The 19,661-nt window shown below is 34.9% G+C and overlaps 1 protein-coding gene across 1 annotated transcript; it reads right to left on the reverse strand.

Annotated features, from left to right (window-relative positions):
* Positions 1 to 381: 381 nt before the first annotated feature.
* LOC126713940 (protein decapping 5-like) lies at positions 382 to 7,647 on the reverse strand. Its single transcript, XM_050413904.1, has 8 exons — positions 7,363 to 7,647; positions 6,549 to 6,649; positions 4,994 to 5,068; positions 3,919 to 4,842; positions 2,907 to 2,972; positions 1,188 to 1,358; positions 976 to 1,086; positions 382 to 797 (listed from the first exon to the last, which is right to left on the reverse strand). The coding sequence occupies exons 1-8, from the start codon at positions 7,526 to 7,528 to the stop codon at positions 651 to 653; spliced, it is 1,761 nt and encodes a 586-aa protein (XP_050269861.1). The 5' UTR covers positions 7,529 to 7,647; the 3' UTR covers positions 382 to 650.
* Positions 7,648 to 19,661: the final 12,014 nt, after the last annotated feature.

Consider the following 19,661-nt stretch of genomic DNA (forward strand, 5'->3'; position numbering starts at 1 on the left):
AAAAGCCACAACCGTGGTTCAATATTTTGAAGAAAAAAAAAAAAAGGATTTAGGCTATACGTTTGATTTGCTAAAGCTTAGGAGCTTAGGGGCATAGGATGCTGGTAAAGAAAAGGTAAAGCATATTGTAAATGGGACCGACACTTCCCAAGAAACTTGTGAACGCTCATGAAGTTTATCATATTCACTCCAGAGGCCGAACAAACAAATGAAAGTTTAAAGTTGAAAAGAATTTCAGAGAGGAATAACTTGTCTTGTAGGTACCCTTTAGGTAAGTTTTGGAACCAAAATGAAGGTGGGGGGCCCAATACGAATACCCAGGAGTGAATTCTAGTAATGCAATGACAGGAGGGTTCATTTATATGCTTAAATAACAGCTGCTTGACCTGAAATATTCTTTTTCCCATGCAATAAGACCAAGAAAAAGTTGAATTACAACAATTGATTTGCATAAGGCATAGGTATGCTTTGTTGACACTGCAATAGAAAATCCCTTCTGTCTCAGGGTTTACTTATTTTTAGCACAATCACAGGTAAGCTGTAAGCGGCATAATCATACAAACACAGCCCTTCTTAAGACTCTTGAGTAGATGGGCACACTAATGGACTTAAGGTTAGTTCTAAAAGATACTGTGAGAAGCCAGTGCTTACTAGGTGTCACGGCTTGAATAAATATATCCCCGACCCCTCCCAACATTGCCATAGCCCCTTCCGTAGTAACCACCGCGTGATCGGCCACCTCGACCAGCTCCACGGCCCCCTCGATTACCCCAATGCCTTGGCATATAGCCAAATGTCTGCATGATCATCATCAGCAAAGGAAATTTAAATAAATAATACCAAACCCTGGATGCTGACAAAGAAAGCAGCAGATCCAACCAACATTCAAAAATACTCTAATATGAAATTAATTTCTTAAATTAAAAAAATAAAATAAAATCCTTTCACATGGGGAAATGGAAAGGTAAAAAATACCTCAGAATCTTTTCTCAGTTGTTCAGAAAATTTGGTCCTCCCATTACGTGATCCACGATCAAGAGCATCACAAGACAGGGAATCGAAAAAGTCATCCTTGACATAAACAGGCTGAAGAACAAGTAGAAACAATAGCCAACTATAAATAACTGGGCTTTGCATTTTACTTTTATTTTTTTAGAGAGAGTTTGAGAGTACTTGGATCACATTACCTTGGCCTCATTATTTGTCTCTCCACCATTATCTTCATCTTCCAAATTATCTGCATCTTCTTGAGCTTTATTACTTTTACCAAGATCACCCCAAACTTCGTCCTTGTTGAATTTCTCATTCATTGCTGTAAAATCAAACTCCTCTGTAAATCTAGTCACAGGACGTGAAATCTGCAAGACCAAATTTTCAACTAGTCAAAAGCTATGCAAAATAAACAACTTGCAATATTTGTGGGACCAAACAACTAATCCAGTCCAAAAGTGCAGTGCCCTAAAATAAAAGGTGCATTGTCCTACAGAGGCAAAGAGGTTTAAGTTTGTCTATGTGCATACCACCTGTGTATGTGAGAGTTACAAAACCATCAGCGCAGTTCAAAATTCAGTCAGTTATTATAAATTCATGTTCACAAATACATAGATCAAACCATCATTAATGACTCAAAGTTAGATAAATATGTTATAATGTTATAAATACTGGCGCTTTTTTGAAACTTCTGAACTAAAACATATGATTTTGGATAACTCAACTTAATTCATTCGAATAATTTCTTTAATTGGCAAGTTACACATGCATCCAATGGGTTATGGAGGTAGGAAATACCATTTGAGCTAGAGTTCATTGGTAGTTAGTTCATCTACATGCTACCAGTTGAATCAGGCAATATTTCTTGATTCACCTAAAAACAGGTAATATCATATATATTCTTTCAAACTTCAAGTTAACACATTAGAAATCAGCAAATGGTAAAAACCAAAACTTTCATGTGTTTTTGAGCATCCCAAAAATTCTCGTGCACAATTTACTTGTGTAATTGTGCAACCAAGTGTATATGAAATTTAATTAGACATGAAATGAATGGTCTGTTTACTCAAAACTTTTTGGCTGGCAAAATGAGTGACTAGAAACTGAGAGCTCAGTGCAACTGCTTCTGTTCAAAACAGAAACAATGGATGACAAAGGAACCCAGTAAGACCAAGCTTTTTCAGTTTACATGCAACCTTGAGCATTAGTTCAAGGAAGATTCTTGTGCATCAATTTACCAGTCCTCTTGCTTTTTTTTCCCCTTCTCTTAATGAGACAATGGGAGAACAAGTTAAAGATGTTGGTGACAAAAATTAGCTTTCTTACATAGGAATAACGCATGACAAAGGGCACGTGTAACACCAATATTTGTCAGCTGATGCTTTGGGGTAGTGTCATATAGGCTTATAGCGGTATCAGGCAGGGGATGGGAATGGGATTGTTCATGGGATTCAGGGCTCTTGCTTGACCCCAGAACTTCAAAATAATATAAATAAGATTCACTAGACACTAGATAAGTACAATTCTCTCTCACACACAAACACAGATTCACAAGACAGAGTGAACAAATGAATACATTCGATACCAAATATGATAATTAAGATACTACAACTAGTTAGTGATGATGACTTGTAGTTAATTTGAAGCATGCACGTGCTTCGGCAGCACTCTTTTCACAAACTTTTCGTGTGGTTTGCTTTTCAACTAGTTTCATACCGAATAAGAGAAATGCAGAAAAAAAGGTTGGAGAGAAATTTGAAGCATGCACATGCTTTGGCAGCACTTTTTCTGCAAACTTTCCATTTGGTTTGCTCTTCATTATGGAACACACAACTTCTATAAGGCTCAGATTATCTAAATTCTACAACATACAGCATCAAAGACAATCTGAAAACTGATAGAAAAGCAGCACATACCCCATTTCCTCTTCCTCTTTCACGTCCTCCTCTATTAGTATGATGATAGGTAGGAGCTCCACGTAGCTACATGGAAAGGGGGAGAATTGACAATAAAAAAGCACTTGTTAGACTGCATGTCATATTTTTTTAGCCGTGTATTAACTCCAAATTGACCACATGCAACCAAAATGTTGGATGGAATTCACATATCCACTTTCCTGTATATTCTTTGCCCCTAATGTAAACATAAACATCCTCCCTCTACTATCATTCTCCATAATCACAGTGCTTGGAAAATTTTACCTAAATAACCATGACTAGGAATCATGCCTATGGACAATAAGCTAAAGTGCAGTGTCATAAAATGGGTTTACAGCCTTACACAGACATTCACATTGAATATCTGCTCACTAGTCAATGATGCATGTCATGTGCTGTTGCAGCAAGCAGATCAAGAAGGAACCTATTCAAATATTGCCCAAATCATTGTCTGCTATCCAGGGGCCCTATTTCTTTCTTTAAATATTTAGGTCAATCGTGACAATTTACTTTTAAGTAACACTTAAAGATGTGGAATAGATAAAATCCTAAGAACAGTAGACATACTATATTTAATTAATCCACCATTAAATTAGTTCATTCCCATTTTAATGCTGTTTCTACTCAATGTGAATAAGTTGATATCTCATGGGCTGTTTAGTTTTCTGTTTGGGGTGTTCTTCTAGGGCTGAATTTCATAGCACTTTTTGTTAAGGGGGACTGCTTTGCTCTGCAATGTCATTCTAATTGCTCTAACTAATAAATTTCTTCTTTCCCTTTAAGAACTCCCCCCTCCCCCCCCACCCCCCCCCCCCCCCCCCCCCCCAACTTCTCTCTCTCACCCTCTCTTGCCAAAATAAAATATAAAAATCTTCCAGGGCCAAAGGTGTGGCTAAAAAAAAGTATGAGTTATGGAAAGTTATCCAAGTTCATTAATTAAAGCAGGGATGGAAGATTTCTGCAATAAACTGTCAAATATTAGCAAGAATACCTTCTGTTCAGATGGCAAAGGCAAAGGCAATATAGGTTCTTGAACTTCTGCTGTTGATTGTGATAATTCTGGCGATAACACTTGCACAACCTCAACGTCCCTCTGAGCTGTTTGTAAAGGCTGAGATGAAACTGCAGTAGGGCCAGGCTGCAAAAGCTGGCCTGGGGTTACCAAGGAGGGAGTTGCTCCCTCATTCAGAATTGAACTTGATGTTCCCGATACGGAGGTTACAGATTCAGACACACTTATAAATGGCATCACGGGACTAGGGACTGTTTTAGGCTTGTCAGGGACTGATGATAAAATGGCAGTTTTATCCAAAACAGTAGTCAATGGAGATACCAATGGCAAGCTGGTGCTCAGAGTAGCAGTAGAAAGAGATTGTGTAGAAGCCTTATTAGTAATCAAACTTGATGAATCTGAAACTATTGCAGAAGATGGAGCAGGAAGTATAGAAGACTGCAAATTCAGGGTGCCACTGCTAAGGGGTGGCAACAAAGGAGAGGGTGACTCAGACAAAGATGAAGCTGACAAGTTGGAAGATCCAGAAGGCAAAGATGCACTCATAACAGGATATTGCATAGTCTGCTGCATGGAAGGTGCCATTGACAAGCCAGGTGGGGGTCGAAGCAAAGATTGCTGTTGGGCTGGAAACCCATTTGGGGACCCATAATATCCTTGCCAATACATTGGCATAGCAAGCCCAGTAACATTTGTGGTTGGAGGAGGAGGTGATGAACCCCATGACCCTAAACTTCCACTGGGTTGATATAAAGTTCCACTGGGTTGATATAAAGGAAGACTTCCTTGAAATGTCGGCCTAGGAAGACCCATTTGTGAAGCATGGGCACTAAGATCTGGAATAGAACCAGCACCAGAAGGAGGTAAACTGGTAGATGCTGTTGCTGCTTGAGGATAATGAGACTGCATGAGGAAAAAGATGAAGGTCAGTTAAGTAGAACTGCATCAAACATGGATACTCAGGCCTGAGAGATAACCAAATTAGAGTTATAGTAGCTCTTCCAATCTGGTGACATTTCACATTTCAAATGCAGCCTATTTTATTTGCTTTTACCTGTATAATTGCAGGATCATGGTGTATAGGTGCTGTCTGAACTGGTGGTGGTGGGGAAGATTTGACCTGCAAATCCTGTAACCAGATGCACAAAAGACTGCATTCTGAGACTATTCAACAACAATAATAGGCTGAGCTGAGATAAGTATGAACTGTACCATACAAAAATTTTCACTTGGAAAGGAAAATAAGACCAGTTTGCAATGCAGATAAACTTTCAATCTATATTGCTCGATCACAGATGTTCCTGGATGATGTCATTGCAATTCAGGCCAGAAATAAACTACTCCCTCCATCTCTAAACGATAGTCCTACTTGAAAATGCACTAAGGGGGTGTCCTAAAAGCTCCCCCCTACCATATTATTTTATTTTCCCAACATTATCCTTTATTTTAACATTGAAAAGGAAAAATATATAAAAATTATATTTTTTTGTAATAAATACAATTGACAAAGGCTATTATGGGAAGTGTAAAATAATTATATCCTTTCTAGAAATGAACTATTAGTATTCAAAGTCTAATAAATATTCTAAAATTCAAAAACACTAATTTCACCAAAATTTAACTGCAGCAAACAATAATTAAAATCTGTAAAAGAGGGGGGGGGGGGGGGGATTCAGGTTTGCACAAAATGGTTTCCTGCAAACTAACTTTGGCTTTAATGTTGACACACATGGAAACTCTATCACTTGAGCTTTCTAGTTTCTTAATACATGTGGCCAACCCTAGTAAGTTTGTTGAGCATCCATAGCCAACCAAAAAGTTTTGAGACAAAGGCTTGGCTGTTATTGCTCTTCTTGTTCTTCTTGTTGTTGACATGCATGGAAGAAATTTGAGTCAATATAAGGCCCAATTTTTTTGATTGTCAAAGCAAAATTACCAAATATGTGCAAGTATCAATAAATGATTTGAAGCATAAAATACAATCTTTCACATGTAATCTAGTTGACAATGCTATTGTTTCTTACCACAATTCTGGTTACAAGAATGATGAAGAAAGAACAATTCCAACAAATGAGACACCACTCTTTCCAACCAAACATTTTACAACAAAAACAACAACAATAAGAATAATGATATACGCAAGTTGTATAGCAATTATTTCATCTAAGTTTGAAGCTTTAGCATGTCTCCAACAGAGCCACTTAAAATCTGAGATGTGCAAGTATTAATAAATGTTTTGAAGCATAAATTACAATCTTGCACATAAAGTCCAGTTGACAATGCAATTGTTGTTTACCACCATTCTGGTTAACAGAATGGTGGAGAAAGGAACAATTCCAGCAAAAAAGGCATCACTCTTTCCAACCACACATGTTACAACAACAACAAAAACAATAACACTGATAATAATATATGCATGTTGTTTTGTAATTATTTCATCTTAGTCTGAAGCTTTAGCATGTCATCCCATAGAGCCACTTACAATCTAAATTTCAGACTCTACCCTGTAATCATAATCAACTTCCATAGCCTCAGTTGTTCACTAGCAAATAGCTATTGCTTTATCAATATGCAAAGCACATAAATTTCACTATCAATATTCTCCACACCTTGATGTCACTTCCTCGAAAGAGGATGTACTCGTAAACTTTATCACTTGGAAGAACTTGAGGACCATCCTTTTTTCGTCCTTCTGTTCCGAATGATCTCACTGCAAATTCAATGAATATAAATCGTAAAATGCAAATATGCTTCTTGAAAAACATAACAGTTATTAAAAATTCCACATTTGGAGCATATTCTCTGCAAGCCGGCCTCACAAGCTACTGTATACCATATTTGGAGGGATAGGAATGAAAGGGTTCCCAACTGGATGGTAAAACGTGAAGAGGTTTTGTTGAAGGCAATTAGCTTTAATGTCAGAGTCAGACTCTGTAGCAAGATCTAAGATGAATAATTCTCTTCAGAACCATGTTCTGTGCAGGCTGTCGAGGCTTCCTTATTCTATTTTGAGTTCATGTTTAGTCTGTCTCGCAGCACAATGCTGCATTTTCTGTGTTGAGTTATTAAGTTGCATTGTTTTGCAAGTTGCTTTGTGTTCTCAGTTTTAATTTGTGTGCAGCATGGATGCTAGTTTCTTTGTTTTTATGTACCTACTATGCAGGGTTCCTACTGGTTGAATAAATCTCTTATTCATCAAAAAAATATATATACAAAATACACATTCCACATTTAACTCATCAATATACATATATACTTATACAAAAACACTGCAATCTATATTTCCATAACAAAGCAACAAAAACCCATCATAGAACTTAAAACCCCCAACCACAAAACCCAAAATAACACAGACCCAGATAGCAAAATCCTCCATTTTTTCTTCAACATGTATAAATTATATGAAATTCATTTTAGACATACCATTTCTCAAGCCGATGCTGGATTCGTCAGTATTGATGTTAAAGAGAACGCCTTCATAGCGAATCTCGGACTTGGAAGTCAAGCTAATAAGGCTGCCGATATAAGAATCAGCGGACCCACTTGAAGATCTGGGAGCTTCTGCTGTTGTTGCTGCTGCTGATGCCATGGCCTTTGCTATGACTATGATTTAAGGTTTGGGTTTTCTTTTTCTCGAGTAACAGAGAGAACAAAGGAAGCAAGAATATCACAACCCTCCCCTACTGATTGGTATTCACTATTCAGGGCAAGTGGCCCAAACAGACCGCTTTCCTTTTTCTTTTTCTTTTTTTTCTTTTTATTTTTGGAAAATATTGTTTTACTTTTTCCTTCTTTTTTTTCTTTTTTTTAATATGTGTTGCCATTTGCCAATTACATGTGAATGAATAATTGATGGAAGAAAAACAATAAATGAGTGAATAATTATTAGGTGCTTCTGGGATACCAAGATGTTCATTTCTCTAAAATTCACTGAATAGAAAAAGTTTGATTCCAAACATGTTTTAAGCCTTGCACTCCAACAACTAAATAAATGATATTAGACCCATTTAACCCAACTAACCAAGCAAATTGCGTATATTGCATATGAAGAGAAATATGTCATCTTCTTATTGATAGTTGAAACCAAACTTTGTCTTGGTTGAGCACCTAACAATTTCCTTAAATGAATATGGAAATGAGTTTCACCTAAACAACGAAAGAGATTCTTATGTGAACCCTCTCATAACATGTGAGTCCAAACATGAATACATGATGTGAAAGGAGATCTCGTAAGATCATCTAATAAGATACTCTTTCCTTAAAAAAAAAACCTATGTCATAAACATAGTTCTAATAACAATTTTAGGATATTTTAACAACATATGAATAACTATATGATGATTCGAGAATATTGCACAAAGTACATTTAAATTAATTTAATTAGAAAATAATTGAGGAGTAGACATTATAATGTTATAAGTTTAAATCCTATTGCAACTTTTTTTTTTTTTTTAAAGTTTCATTACACATTGAATCCTCAACATTTGCCCATATTTTCAAAATCGTCCTCATCCTTTAAAATGTTTCATTTTTGTCCTTATACTTTTAAGTTTATGTCAAAAATGACCCTTTTATTAACTCTTTTTTTTTATTATTATTATTAACTCTTGTTTTGATTTTCAATATTTCCAAATAGATATAAAAGAAGCAAATAAAGTATTTGAAAATTTTAATAATGAATCTCTTCCTCCCTTTATTTATATCAAAATCCATGGGATTTTGCTGAACAATTTGGACTCAAAATCAAAGTAAGAGTTAAGAGTAAGGACCTTTCTTACATAACTTAAAAGTATAAGGAATAAAAAGAAAACTTTTCAAAGAATAGTGACCATTTTGAAACGTGAGATAAAGTTTGAGGATTAAAATTGTAATTAAACAAAAAAAATTGACATTTCTCAAAACCCATTTGATTGAAAATCTTTATCAAATGTGGTTTTAGGAATTATGTTTTTATTTTTCTTTTAAAAGAATAATGTATTCTCTGTTCATTTAATTTGAAATGAAGAGTATTATTTTTTTCATGAATATTTATTTATTTTCTATGATTTTTTTTTTATTGGTGTGTAAGTTACTCAAAGTCTAGAAATTTTAATTTTACTTTTTACTTTGATGTTATTAAGGAGGGAGTGGTTACTTGTGCTAAAACTCATTAATAATGATTTTTCATGTATACATGACATCAAGTCATTTAAAATGCTATTTCTTACTTGTGAATTGTACATGATACTATCGTATCTACATTCTTAAATTCCCCAAAATTTTAATTATTACTCAAAATGTCTCTTCTAAGATTAAAAAATAAATGGATATGATTAAATACATGTGTATGAATCCATGACCCAAACATCATAAAATGAGTCTCAAGTTGATGACTGGCTAATATTCTTAAACCTTATATTAAAGATTTTATATTTAGACCCACCACTTGATATTTTTAAGGCACAAAAACAAGAAAATCAGTAAAATAAATAAAATACATCTTTATTCCATTAAGAATTTAAAATTACATGATAATAAAATGCATAATAGAAACTTACAAAACTTTTTCTCCTAGTTATAACATATATAAAATTACATGACCTTATTTCCAAGTTGCATTCTAAAGCCGTAAAAGTACATAGAAAAGTATAGTCTTAAACTATTAATCTAAAATCATAGTGTAGATTACATGATGGAAAGATGTTAAGCACCAACTTACCTGACCTAGCGTCGATCTTTTGGGAAATAAAGACCCTTTCAAGTCATATTACACAATTTATCCAAACATTTCAGAGTAAAAAAAAAAAAAAAATGAAAGAAGCATTCATGTGAAATAAAGATCTCAATAGGTTATATTCCATGTGAGCTATGAAATAGCATTCAAGGATGATCAACACATATTTTCGGCAAATCACAAGCCATGTGATTCATTTGCATGCATGCTGAAAGTTGATATTATGTTATTATTTATGTAATCATGGGAATTTCGATTTATTTACATGAGCATGCCATCAATCAAATAATTAAAAATCAGATTTTGGTTATTTCATCATTACATGTGAAAAAATTGACCAAAAAAAAATCATTACATGTGAATCATATTATTCATTTTAAATCATGCAAACATGCGAATCATTTAAATTATCATATTTAAATTTTGAACCCCTAATCAAAGAAACATGATATATTCATTTGCTTTAACTCATGTCATCAAATAAATTCATCATATTAGTGCATGAAATTTAAACAAAAGTAAAATTGCTATACTTGCATGCACACCTCTAAAAATGACGAATCCAATGGATGATCCTCACATATTCTAGTCTTCGTTCATTCAAAAGGTACAACCACTCATTTCCTCAGTTTACCATAGACCTCCACATTGTTTCCAAAGAGGAAATTATGCCTTTGTGTTTCCTTATTAATAGTTGTGGAAAATGAAGGTTACTTTAAATAGAAAATGCAATACTTGAGTATACTCTAGGTGCAAACTATTTGTGCGCCTCTTAAAGAGACACACAACTAGTTTGAGCCTCATCGTTCAACCTTCATTGACAACTACAATGTGTGCTTTTGGCCAGTTTTTCTGATTTCTAGGTCCTACTTTTGCATACACGGTTGAAGACCTTCTTAAACTACAATTTGAGTTTTTTTTTTTTTTTTTTTTTTTTTTTTTTTTTTTTTTTTTTTTTTTTTTTTTTTTATGTCATTGGAAAGTTTGTGTTCCCTACTTTCCAAAGACACCAAATACGAGTCATTTGGAGTTGTGGTCATAAAATTATACAAATGGGAAGTTGGATTATTTAAGTTAATATTTTCCAATGTTGATTTTTGTCCATTTTGTCCAAACAATTTCTGAAAATTCAAAGAAGATCAAATGAAGCCGTTTGAACCATGATGTAGAGAAACAAACGTATTCTCTTAAAGTACCAAGTTTTCTCTTCTTTTTTTACCGTTGAACTATTATTTAAGCACTTATTATGGTGGGCCATCATTTGTGCTAGTTTATCTTTGCAAGAGGTATTTTTGGGGCCTTAATATAACTTTGTTGGATGCAACTTGAACTTTGAGCAAAAATAGACTTCTCACACTTCACCAATAGCCTTTGGGCCATATTCCAAGCCCAAAGTTGAGTCTTGGTCTTAGCTTTTCAAATATCATATAGGCGACAAACAAAAACACCCCCAACATACATAGACAAATCTTTAAAACCCAATCCTCCTTGTGATTTGGGCTTGCACATAGTCTCCCATTTCAACCAATGAATTTTTCAGTTGTCCCCTCGTTGCCCCCAAAATTTTTTTTCGAATAAGTGCTTCAATTCCATGGCATAAAGTGACCTAGAGCTTGAAACATGACATTGTATATGTAAGGAGGGCTTAGGCAACAGATTTAATTAGGATTTCTCTTCTTGCTTGGGTCAAGAGTTTAGCTTCCCATCCTTGAAGGGTTTTCCAAATCTGCTATTTGATATTTGCAAAGCTATCCTTTTTCTTCTTGTCGATGAAAGAAGGAAGTCTTAGGTACTTCTCATAATGCTGCACCACAGGAACCCCAAGAGCCTCCTTGATAGAAAGCTGCATATCAAGATTAGTCGATTTACTAAAAAATAGAGTAGTTTTGGCTCTATTAATCTTTTGACCTAAGGCCCTTTCATAAGTGGTCAAAACCTCAAGCAAAGCTTGACATTCATTCTCTAAAGCCTTGCAAAAAATCAAACAATCATTTGCAAAAAGAAAATGAGTTAGTCGAGGCCCTATTTTACATATAGCCACCCCATAATATCCCCATAAGTGGCTGCCCTCTTAATTAGCCCATTCAGACCCTTAGTGCACATCAAGAACAAGTATGGTGAAAGGGGGTCACCTTGGCTGAGCCCCCTTGTGGGAATAATGTCCCCATGAGGTTCACCATTAATCAGCACTGAATAGGATGCATTAGTGATGCATTCCATCATCAAATGTATCCATCTATCACAAAAACTCAACTTTGCCAAAACTTTTTCCATATATCTCCACTCCACTCGATAATAAGCCTTACTCATGTCTAATTTTAGAGCCATGTAACCAGATTTACCCGTACAATGGTTCCTCATATAGTGTAATGTCTCAAAGGCCATCAAATATTATTTGAAATTAAGCAATCCGACATGAATGCACTTTGTTGTTCAGAGATAAGATGTGGCATAATAAATTTTAGTTGATTGGCTAAAACTTTGGCAAAAACTCTATACAACATTACTTAAGCTTATAGGTCTAAACTTCGAAATAAATTCAGGATTTTTTACCTTGGGGATCAATGTGATGAAGAAGTGACCCAGAGCCTTTGGTATTTAGCTTGAATTCAAATACAGTAAAATAGATTGTGCCACATCACTTCCCAAAAGACATCAATAGCTCTGGTAAAAAAAGGGGGTTATGCCATCGGGCCCCAAAGCTTTCAAGGGAGCCATTTGTCTCAAAGCACCCTCCACATCTTCCATCTTGAATTTGGCCAACAACATGTCATTCATCTCTTGTGTTACCAGCTGTGGAATGGTGTTTGTAACCTCCTCAAAATCGGTTAGGTTTGATATGGTGAAGAGTTCTTGATAAAAATCAACAATTGTGTCCACCACCTGGTTATGTTGTTGCTTGCTCACTCCTAAGTGCAGGAGATCGTAGCAATATAATTCTCGGAGTACCAAGGTCGAACCATAAGGAGCGGAGTAAATTCAAAGACAATGTAATTAAAAATAAAATAAAAAACATTTGGTGAAGATGAAGAATAATTTTTGCCTAGTAATTGTAAACAAGAATAACGTTGATAACTGATTTAAGTCAATAATGTAAATACTAAAGCATCGAGGTGTTTCCCTATATCGATACGAAATTCTTTGTGATCTAAGAAATTATATATTTCATAATTGATCGTTCTTATACAATTAAATACTTATGATTTGGTTGAATTGAGACAATTCAAGAACACATGATAACCTAGATTACTAATGCGGTTAGAAAAGTTTTCAGAAAAACTCATTCACTTTAAAACCTGATTTCTATTTGAAACTATTAGAAATTCATCTAAACAATAAGAAAATCATGATTGAATTTATTGAAAGCATGGAAGAACTAATACATCAAAAGAAATCTAATTGAACAATCAAATATGTTGTTGATAAAATCCTAGAAAGAATCACATTGAATATTCATACCATATAGAAGAAACATAACCCCTAGCCCTAGCAAAGAGTTTAGGCCACCATTAAAGAAAGGAAAATACAAGGTTTTCTTTGCCAAATTCGTTCTACCCAGCCTCCCTTCGAAACCCTAATGTAAAAAGTGTCCAAAGAAAATAAAATTTTTACTATTTTAATTTTCGTTCAGGTTTACAGTAGTAACTTGTGAGTTGATTTCGGCCTTCAAATATTGAGAATTTTGAAAAAATCAAAACTGAAAAGTTGTAGATATTTAAGTCACAGTTCTAACCCATCCAGCCTTGTGTCAATTGGATTTTTGAGGAGAGATACACCCAAAATACTGATCAGTGCTCAAATCTGACTTTTCCTTTTTCAGATTTTGCCTCTTTGATTTCTTTCCTTATTTGAAGCTTCCAAACATGGTAGACGACCCAATCACTCCAGCTGCACCTCGTTAGACATTTAAGAATGGTCATTTAGCTCCTCTTTAATTATAGTTTGGCATCCATTCTCTCATAGACTCTTGTAAACTCATCTTTTTCACATGATTTCCTGAAAGTAGAAAATTACATGCAATGAATGACATCTTATTCAAGAAATTATGTAAAGATATATAATAGAGACTAATGCAAATCATGGCTTAATTATAAAAATTAAGCATAGTAATAAGGAGATAACGCCCACATAAATATATAACAAGTATACATTTTAAGGCGTTATCAGTTTTGTGCACCACCTACCCGAAACATCTCTAAGCCTCGTGATGTAATTCCTTCTCCTTCTCTAAGTTGCCTTGCCATGGAAAAACTTTGTATTTTGATCCCCATCTTTAAGCCACATGATTCTAGACCTTTGGCGCCACATCTTTGCTTCTTTGTCCAACAACATAGATTGTGTCACATCACTTCCCAAAAGAGACCAATAGCTCTGGTAAAAAAGGGGGGCATGCCATTGGGCCCCAGAGCTTTCAAGGGAGCCATTTGTCTTAAAGCACTTTCCACCTCTTCCATCTTGAATTTGGCCAACAACATGTCATTCATCTCTTGTGTTACCAGTTGTGGAATGGTGTTCGTAACCTCCTCAAAATTGGTAGGGTTTGATGTGGTGAAGAGTTCTTGATAAAAATCAACAATTGTGTCCACCACCTGGTTATGTTGTGTGCACCACCTACCCGAAACATCTCTAAGCTTCATGATGTAATTCCTTCTCCTTCTCTAAGTTGCCTTGCCATGGAAAAACTTTGTATTCTGATCCCCATCTTTAAGCCACATGATTCTAGACCTTTGGCTCCACATCTTTGCTTCTTTGTCCAACAACGAATTAATCTCCTTTTCAAGTTGTTGCATTCGGCCAATGTCTCCTCCTTGCATTGCAATATTTTCCGCCTGTTTCAATTGTCTTTTCTTTTGTTCTAGGTCTCTATGAACACTCCTAAAACGTTTTTTATTCCATCAGGCGAGTTCCTCCCTACATCTATCCACCTTCCGGATTACTTGTGTAGCACTTGACTTAAAGATTTTTTCCTTCCACACTACCTTAATTGTGTCACTACATCCCTTGGCTGACATCCACATTTGTTTAAAGCGAAAGGGTTTTCGAAAACTACACTCCATACCATCTGGGACTATCCATAGTGGTTTGTGATCAAAACAAGTCACGTCAAGATGGTGGATTTTTGTCCTAGGAAAATTTGAGAGCCACTTATTTGTAGCCACTACTCTGTCCAATCTCACCCGTATTGTGTATTTAGTATAATGTTTGTGCCACGTGAATTGGAAACCTAGGAATCTCAAATCCATGAAGCCACACTAGTCAAGAACATCCTTGAACGGTTGGATTTGGTTATGGGGCCGAACCCTGCCTCCACATTTTTCCGATTGCCATGTGATCTCATTAATATCACCTGCACACAACCATTGTGCATTGCTTCAATTTTTCAGACTATGTAATCTTGCCCACCCTTCATCTCTCTTCTGCAAATTAGGTTCACCTTAAAAGCCCATGAACCTCCACTCATCCTCTTAATTTTTATTGATCGTAGTGTCAATATGATTTTTGGAGAATTTTTCAATTGATAAATTAAAATCTTCCTTCCAAAAGATCACCAATCCATCCACCTTACCTTTCCTTGGAACTTTAAATTTATGTCTAAACTTCAAACAATTTTGAACTTTTTCTAGCCTTGCTTTGTCTGCCCATGTTTCGGCTATAAACACAATGGAAGGATCTTTTGCCCACACCAAATCGATGAGCTGATTTTTTGTATGTTAGTTCTCAAGCTCAAGACAGTTCCATAACAAGAGACTCATTGCTCCTGGCAAGGCTAGGAATCAACCTCCGCTAATATATCTTCATCTTTTTCACTGTGAGAAACCAAAGATTTTTTGTTTGGTAACTCAAGGTGAGCCGTGTCCTGGGTTGCATGTTTCAAGCCTAGTGCTGTATATCCTTTCGAGTATGAACCTATGTTAGGCTTGGAAATGCATTTCCATGTTGCCTTATGGTTTTCAATTATTGGGGAATTAAAAAGCATTAAAGTCTCGATTATAAAATTAGGGTTTGTGGCAGCAATTTTAGGTGAGTGAGGTAACTGTGGGGATTTGGTAGAGATTTTTGGGGTTGAAGAGTTAGCCAATGTAACTACATCTAACTATGAGAAGTTTTCCTTAATTTGGGAGACTTGATTGTAACAATTCAGCTGTAAGAGACTTACTCGTGGATGGAGTAACTGACCGTGTCTCTTAATGAGGCAAATCAAACTTCCTTAACTCTCGGTATAATGGCTCAAGTTGCTTTTCAAATGGATCTTCCTTATTATGGCTTTGCACAAAATCAGGATTGGAGCTAGTTGTAATCGTTCCAGTGTTACAAGGTAATGGTTGGTTCGAAGTTTGCTCATGCTGTGAGTGTACCATGTTAGGAGTTGCCACTGATAGGGGTGGAGCCGCCTTGGTCCCAGCCGGAGTTTGCATCAAAAACACAGGCTGTCTTGGCTGAGAAGAGCTATATGTGTTCTTCTTGTAGAAGCCTGCTACTATAACCCCACTTTTTTGTGATCAACTAGTTGGTGCTGCACGTTGTGAGAGACAGGGAAATTTAGGCCTCTCAAAAAAAGAGATTTTTGGGTGCTTTGAAGGGCACCTCTCTTTTTAGGTAAGTGGTGTGGAGTTGCTACTTATTTTTTATACAAAAATAAAAATAAAAATAAATACAACTTTACATGATCAAAATGCTTCATTGTCATTAATTGAATAAAAATAAATACAAACTTGATAGATTGAATATTACAAGGCTTTGAGTCCTATTTACAATCTACCCAAAAGAATACATGGTTTTTTGTCCTAGTTACAATCTACCCAAAAATAAAAAGAAAGACAAAGCATAGGTCTACCTATCCAAAAGAAACTAAGTTCGGAGGCTAGGTTACGAAATGGGAAGGTGTTAGGCACCCATTCTGCCTAGACAAAGTCTTGTCTTCTAGACTCTAATGACCAATATACCATTTTATGGATGATATGAATTATATGTTGTATACATGACAAACTTAACCAAAACTAACTCACATAAATCTACATTATGAATGCATCCTCTTCTTTTAGAAAAAAATTCAGATATATTTTTGTAAATAAAAAGATTGATTTGATTCGTTAAAAAGAAACCAGATATGTTTTTGTATATGTAAAAAAAATTAGTTTTGTAGAGAAAAATCAGATCTGTTTCTGGTGAATAAAAGATTAGTTTTGTTTTTTTTTTTTTTTTTTTTTTTAAATTAGATCTGTTTTGGAACAAAGTAAAAAAAAAAAAAAAGATTTTGGTTTATATGTAAAAAAATCAGATCCGTTTTGTAAGTAAGAAAGTCTAGATTTGTAAAGAAGAAAAAAATCAGATTTGTTTTTTATGAATAAGATGAGAAAAGACTTTAAAAAGAAAAAGAAAAAAGGAGGGACTACACTCATGAAATAAATCTACATTACATGCATCAAACAAAAACCATTACAACTTTTGACTTCCTCTTTTAAATTTCAAAATCTACTATTTTTGTGACAAAGGAAATTTTTCTTGGAAAAATCAAATCTATATTTAATGAAAATACAGATCAGTTTTGAGGTGTAAAAAATTCAAATTTGTATTTAATGAAAATACAAATAAGTTTTGATGTGTAAAAAAAATTTAGTTCTATATTTAATGAAAATATAGATCTATTTGATGCGTAAAAAAAATTCAAATCTGTATTTAATGAAAATATAGATCTATTTTTTAGCTTTAAAAAGATTTATTAATTAACAGATTTTTGAAACTCAAAAGAAAAATTATAACAACAAAAGAATTAAGAACATGTTTTAAAGAAAAGTTTAACAATACTTGGCAACAACATCAAAAATTAAAAATAAAAGAAAACATCCTAAATCTATTCATGCATCATCAAGTAGAATTAAAAAAAGCAGAAAAAGGAAAAGAAAAACTACATCTTGTATGAGCGTGCTCTTCTAAGTGAAGGAATATTTTAGGGTTCAAAGAAATTTATTCAATTTTCTTTGAAACCTAAAATATTTTGCTTACAAAAAAGAAATTCCTAAGGCCAGAGCCTTCAAAACGTCTTTAACGTAAGAGAGAAAATAAAAGAAGAGGAGTCAGAAAGAGGGGAAATCAAAGAGCGTGAAAAAGTGTGCTGAATCTTAAGATGCGACCTCTATTTATAGAGGCTAGGATGTTCAAAAAATTAGCTAAATGATCAGAATACAAACTAGGACGCGTCCTTATCTCTAAAAAATCAGAAAGGATGTGTTTTAGTTCAATCCAAGTGCCCTTGGAATAGAGCCTAAATTTGTGCCAATTGGCACTTGTTGGCACTTTTGGGTGCTGGTCCCGCTTTTGAGTTTCGGTCCATCTTGGACTTTTTTTTTGAGGTTTTTTTAGTCGGGACTTACACTTGGATGCGTTTTTAATCCATATTCTAAAAATTAAACTATTTTTTTGATAATTCAGGTCTTTTCAGCAATGATTATCTTGTAAATAAATTCTCTAAAAAGTCTTGATTATCCCCAATTTTATTGTTATCCAATTATCCCCTTTATTCCCATGCAAGCAAGCCTATTTTTGATACTAACTAACAACCAATCACAAAATTATTTAATTAATTTTAATTGTATAGCCAATCAAAATTAATTTAAATTAATCATGTGTGGTTGATTCTATCTAAACACAATGCATGCTGACCGTACAAACTTGATCATGCGATACCTTTCAATCCGACGGTTCGATTTGAAAATTGGGCATACCATTGTGACCGTTAGAACCTCAAGATCATTTTTATGATATGCAATGAACAAATTAATGCATGTAATGCAATCATGAATTTTTGGTATATATATGGTCATTCCAACCATCTTCCCGGATTAAATCATGGGTGCAAAATTGAGTGTCTACACATGTATCCAAGGCCCAAATTGTTGGTCTATAGTGGCGAGAGTACCTTCACTATCAAGCTAGATTTCACAGTCCCTATCGTCATGTGTAAGACATTCGCACCAATAGCAGAGATTTGGAAGATGTTCATACTTAAATGAAACCCATTGTTCTTTTCCTTGCCCCATAGACGCCATTCTTCCTCGACTCAGTGACCGAGTAATATTCGAACTTATACGTACCTTCAAAAAACTCCCACCCTCCTCCTCCGACTAAGTTGGTCGTATCACATTACCAATAGTATTGCAAATTCCTTCCACCACCCTTTGGTTCGTGAATCTCATTGGTATTCTGTGAACTTGCACCTAAAAGGATGTTAGGTTGAAAAGCAAATCATCAGGTGACATGTCTTTGTCATAATGCTGCAACACCATAAGGTGTTTATCAAAACTCTAGGGTTCATTAGAAAGGATGGTATCCATTTCGAGTTTGTTGTCAAATGTAAAAATGACTATATGGTTGCCCATATTTTTGACTTTAAAACCATTTTTTGACCTCCACAATGGTTAGAAGTCTTAGCAATAACTTTAGTGTTCAGAGCTCACCTTGTGAAAAACTTGGCAACAATGATGTACTCCAGCGTGGCCATCTCTTCCTCTAGATCGAAAGTTGGTCCTTCCTTGTTTGTTTTTGACAATCCATTGCAGTGGCTTGTCAGATCCTCCATGGCTAAAAAATAAACTTGTTATCTTAAGGGACAAAGGCACCTATAAGAAGGGACAAAAAAGTTCTACAGCCTAGGAGAAGTTTGGATATTCCAAGCTTTCATTAGCAACTGAGAAACTAATTTAACTCAGTTAGTCTTTGTCGGGGGCCGTTTTTGCGTGTAGACATGTGTCTTCCGTTGGGGGGGGGGGGGTGACTTTGCTAGGCCCGGATTTGTTTTGTGGAGTTCAATTTAGAACTCGACATTAGGCCACATAGACCAAGGACTTTTGATGCATTTTTAAGCTACAAAATAGATAAAACCCGAAGTCTAAGAATCGTGATAATGGTTGAAATAAATAAACAATATGTTTAGCATAATAGATTTGATTAAATGGTGAGTTGAACGTTATTATTATATGTGTTAAATGATGTCCATTAGAATGATTAATTA

Source organism: Quercus robur, chromosome 2, assembly GCF_932294415.1.
Source record: "Quercus robur chromosome 2, dhQueRobu3.1, whole genome shotgun sequence".
Lineage (NCBI taxonomy): Eukaryota > Viridiplantae > Streptophyta > Magnoliopsida > Fagales > Fagaceae > Quercus > Quercus robur.

Bases quoted from the DNA above. Each gene is read 5' to 3' on its own strand.
- LOC126713940 (XM_050413904.1), bottom strand. From the start codon at position 7,528: ATGGCATCAGCAGCAGCAACAACAGCAGAAGCTCCCAGATCTTCAAGT. The intron at 5,069-6,548 runs GTGTGGAGAATA...ATCTGGTTACAG, and splicing joins TTCGAGGAAGTGACATCAAG to GATTTGCAGGTCAAATCTTC. The intron at 1,359-2,906 runs GTATGTGCTGCT...TTGGTCTTGCAG, and splicing joins AAAGAGGAAGAGGAAATGGG to ATTTCACGTCCTGTGACTAG.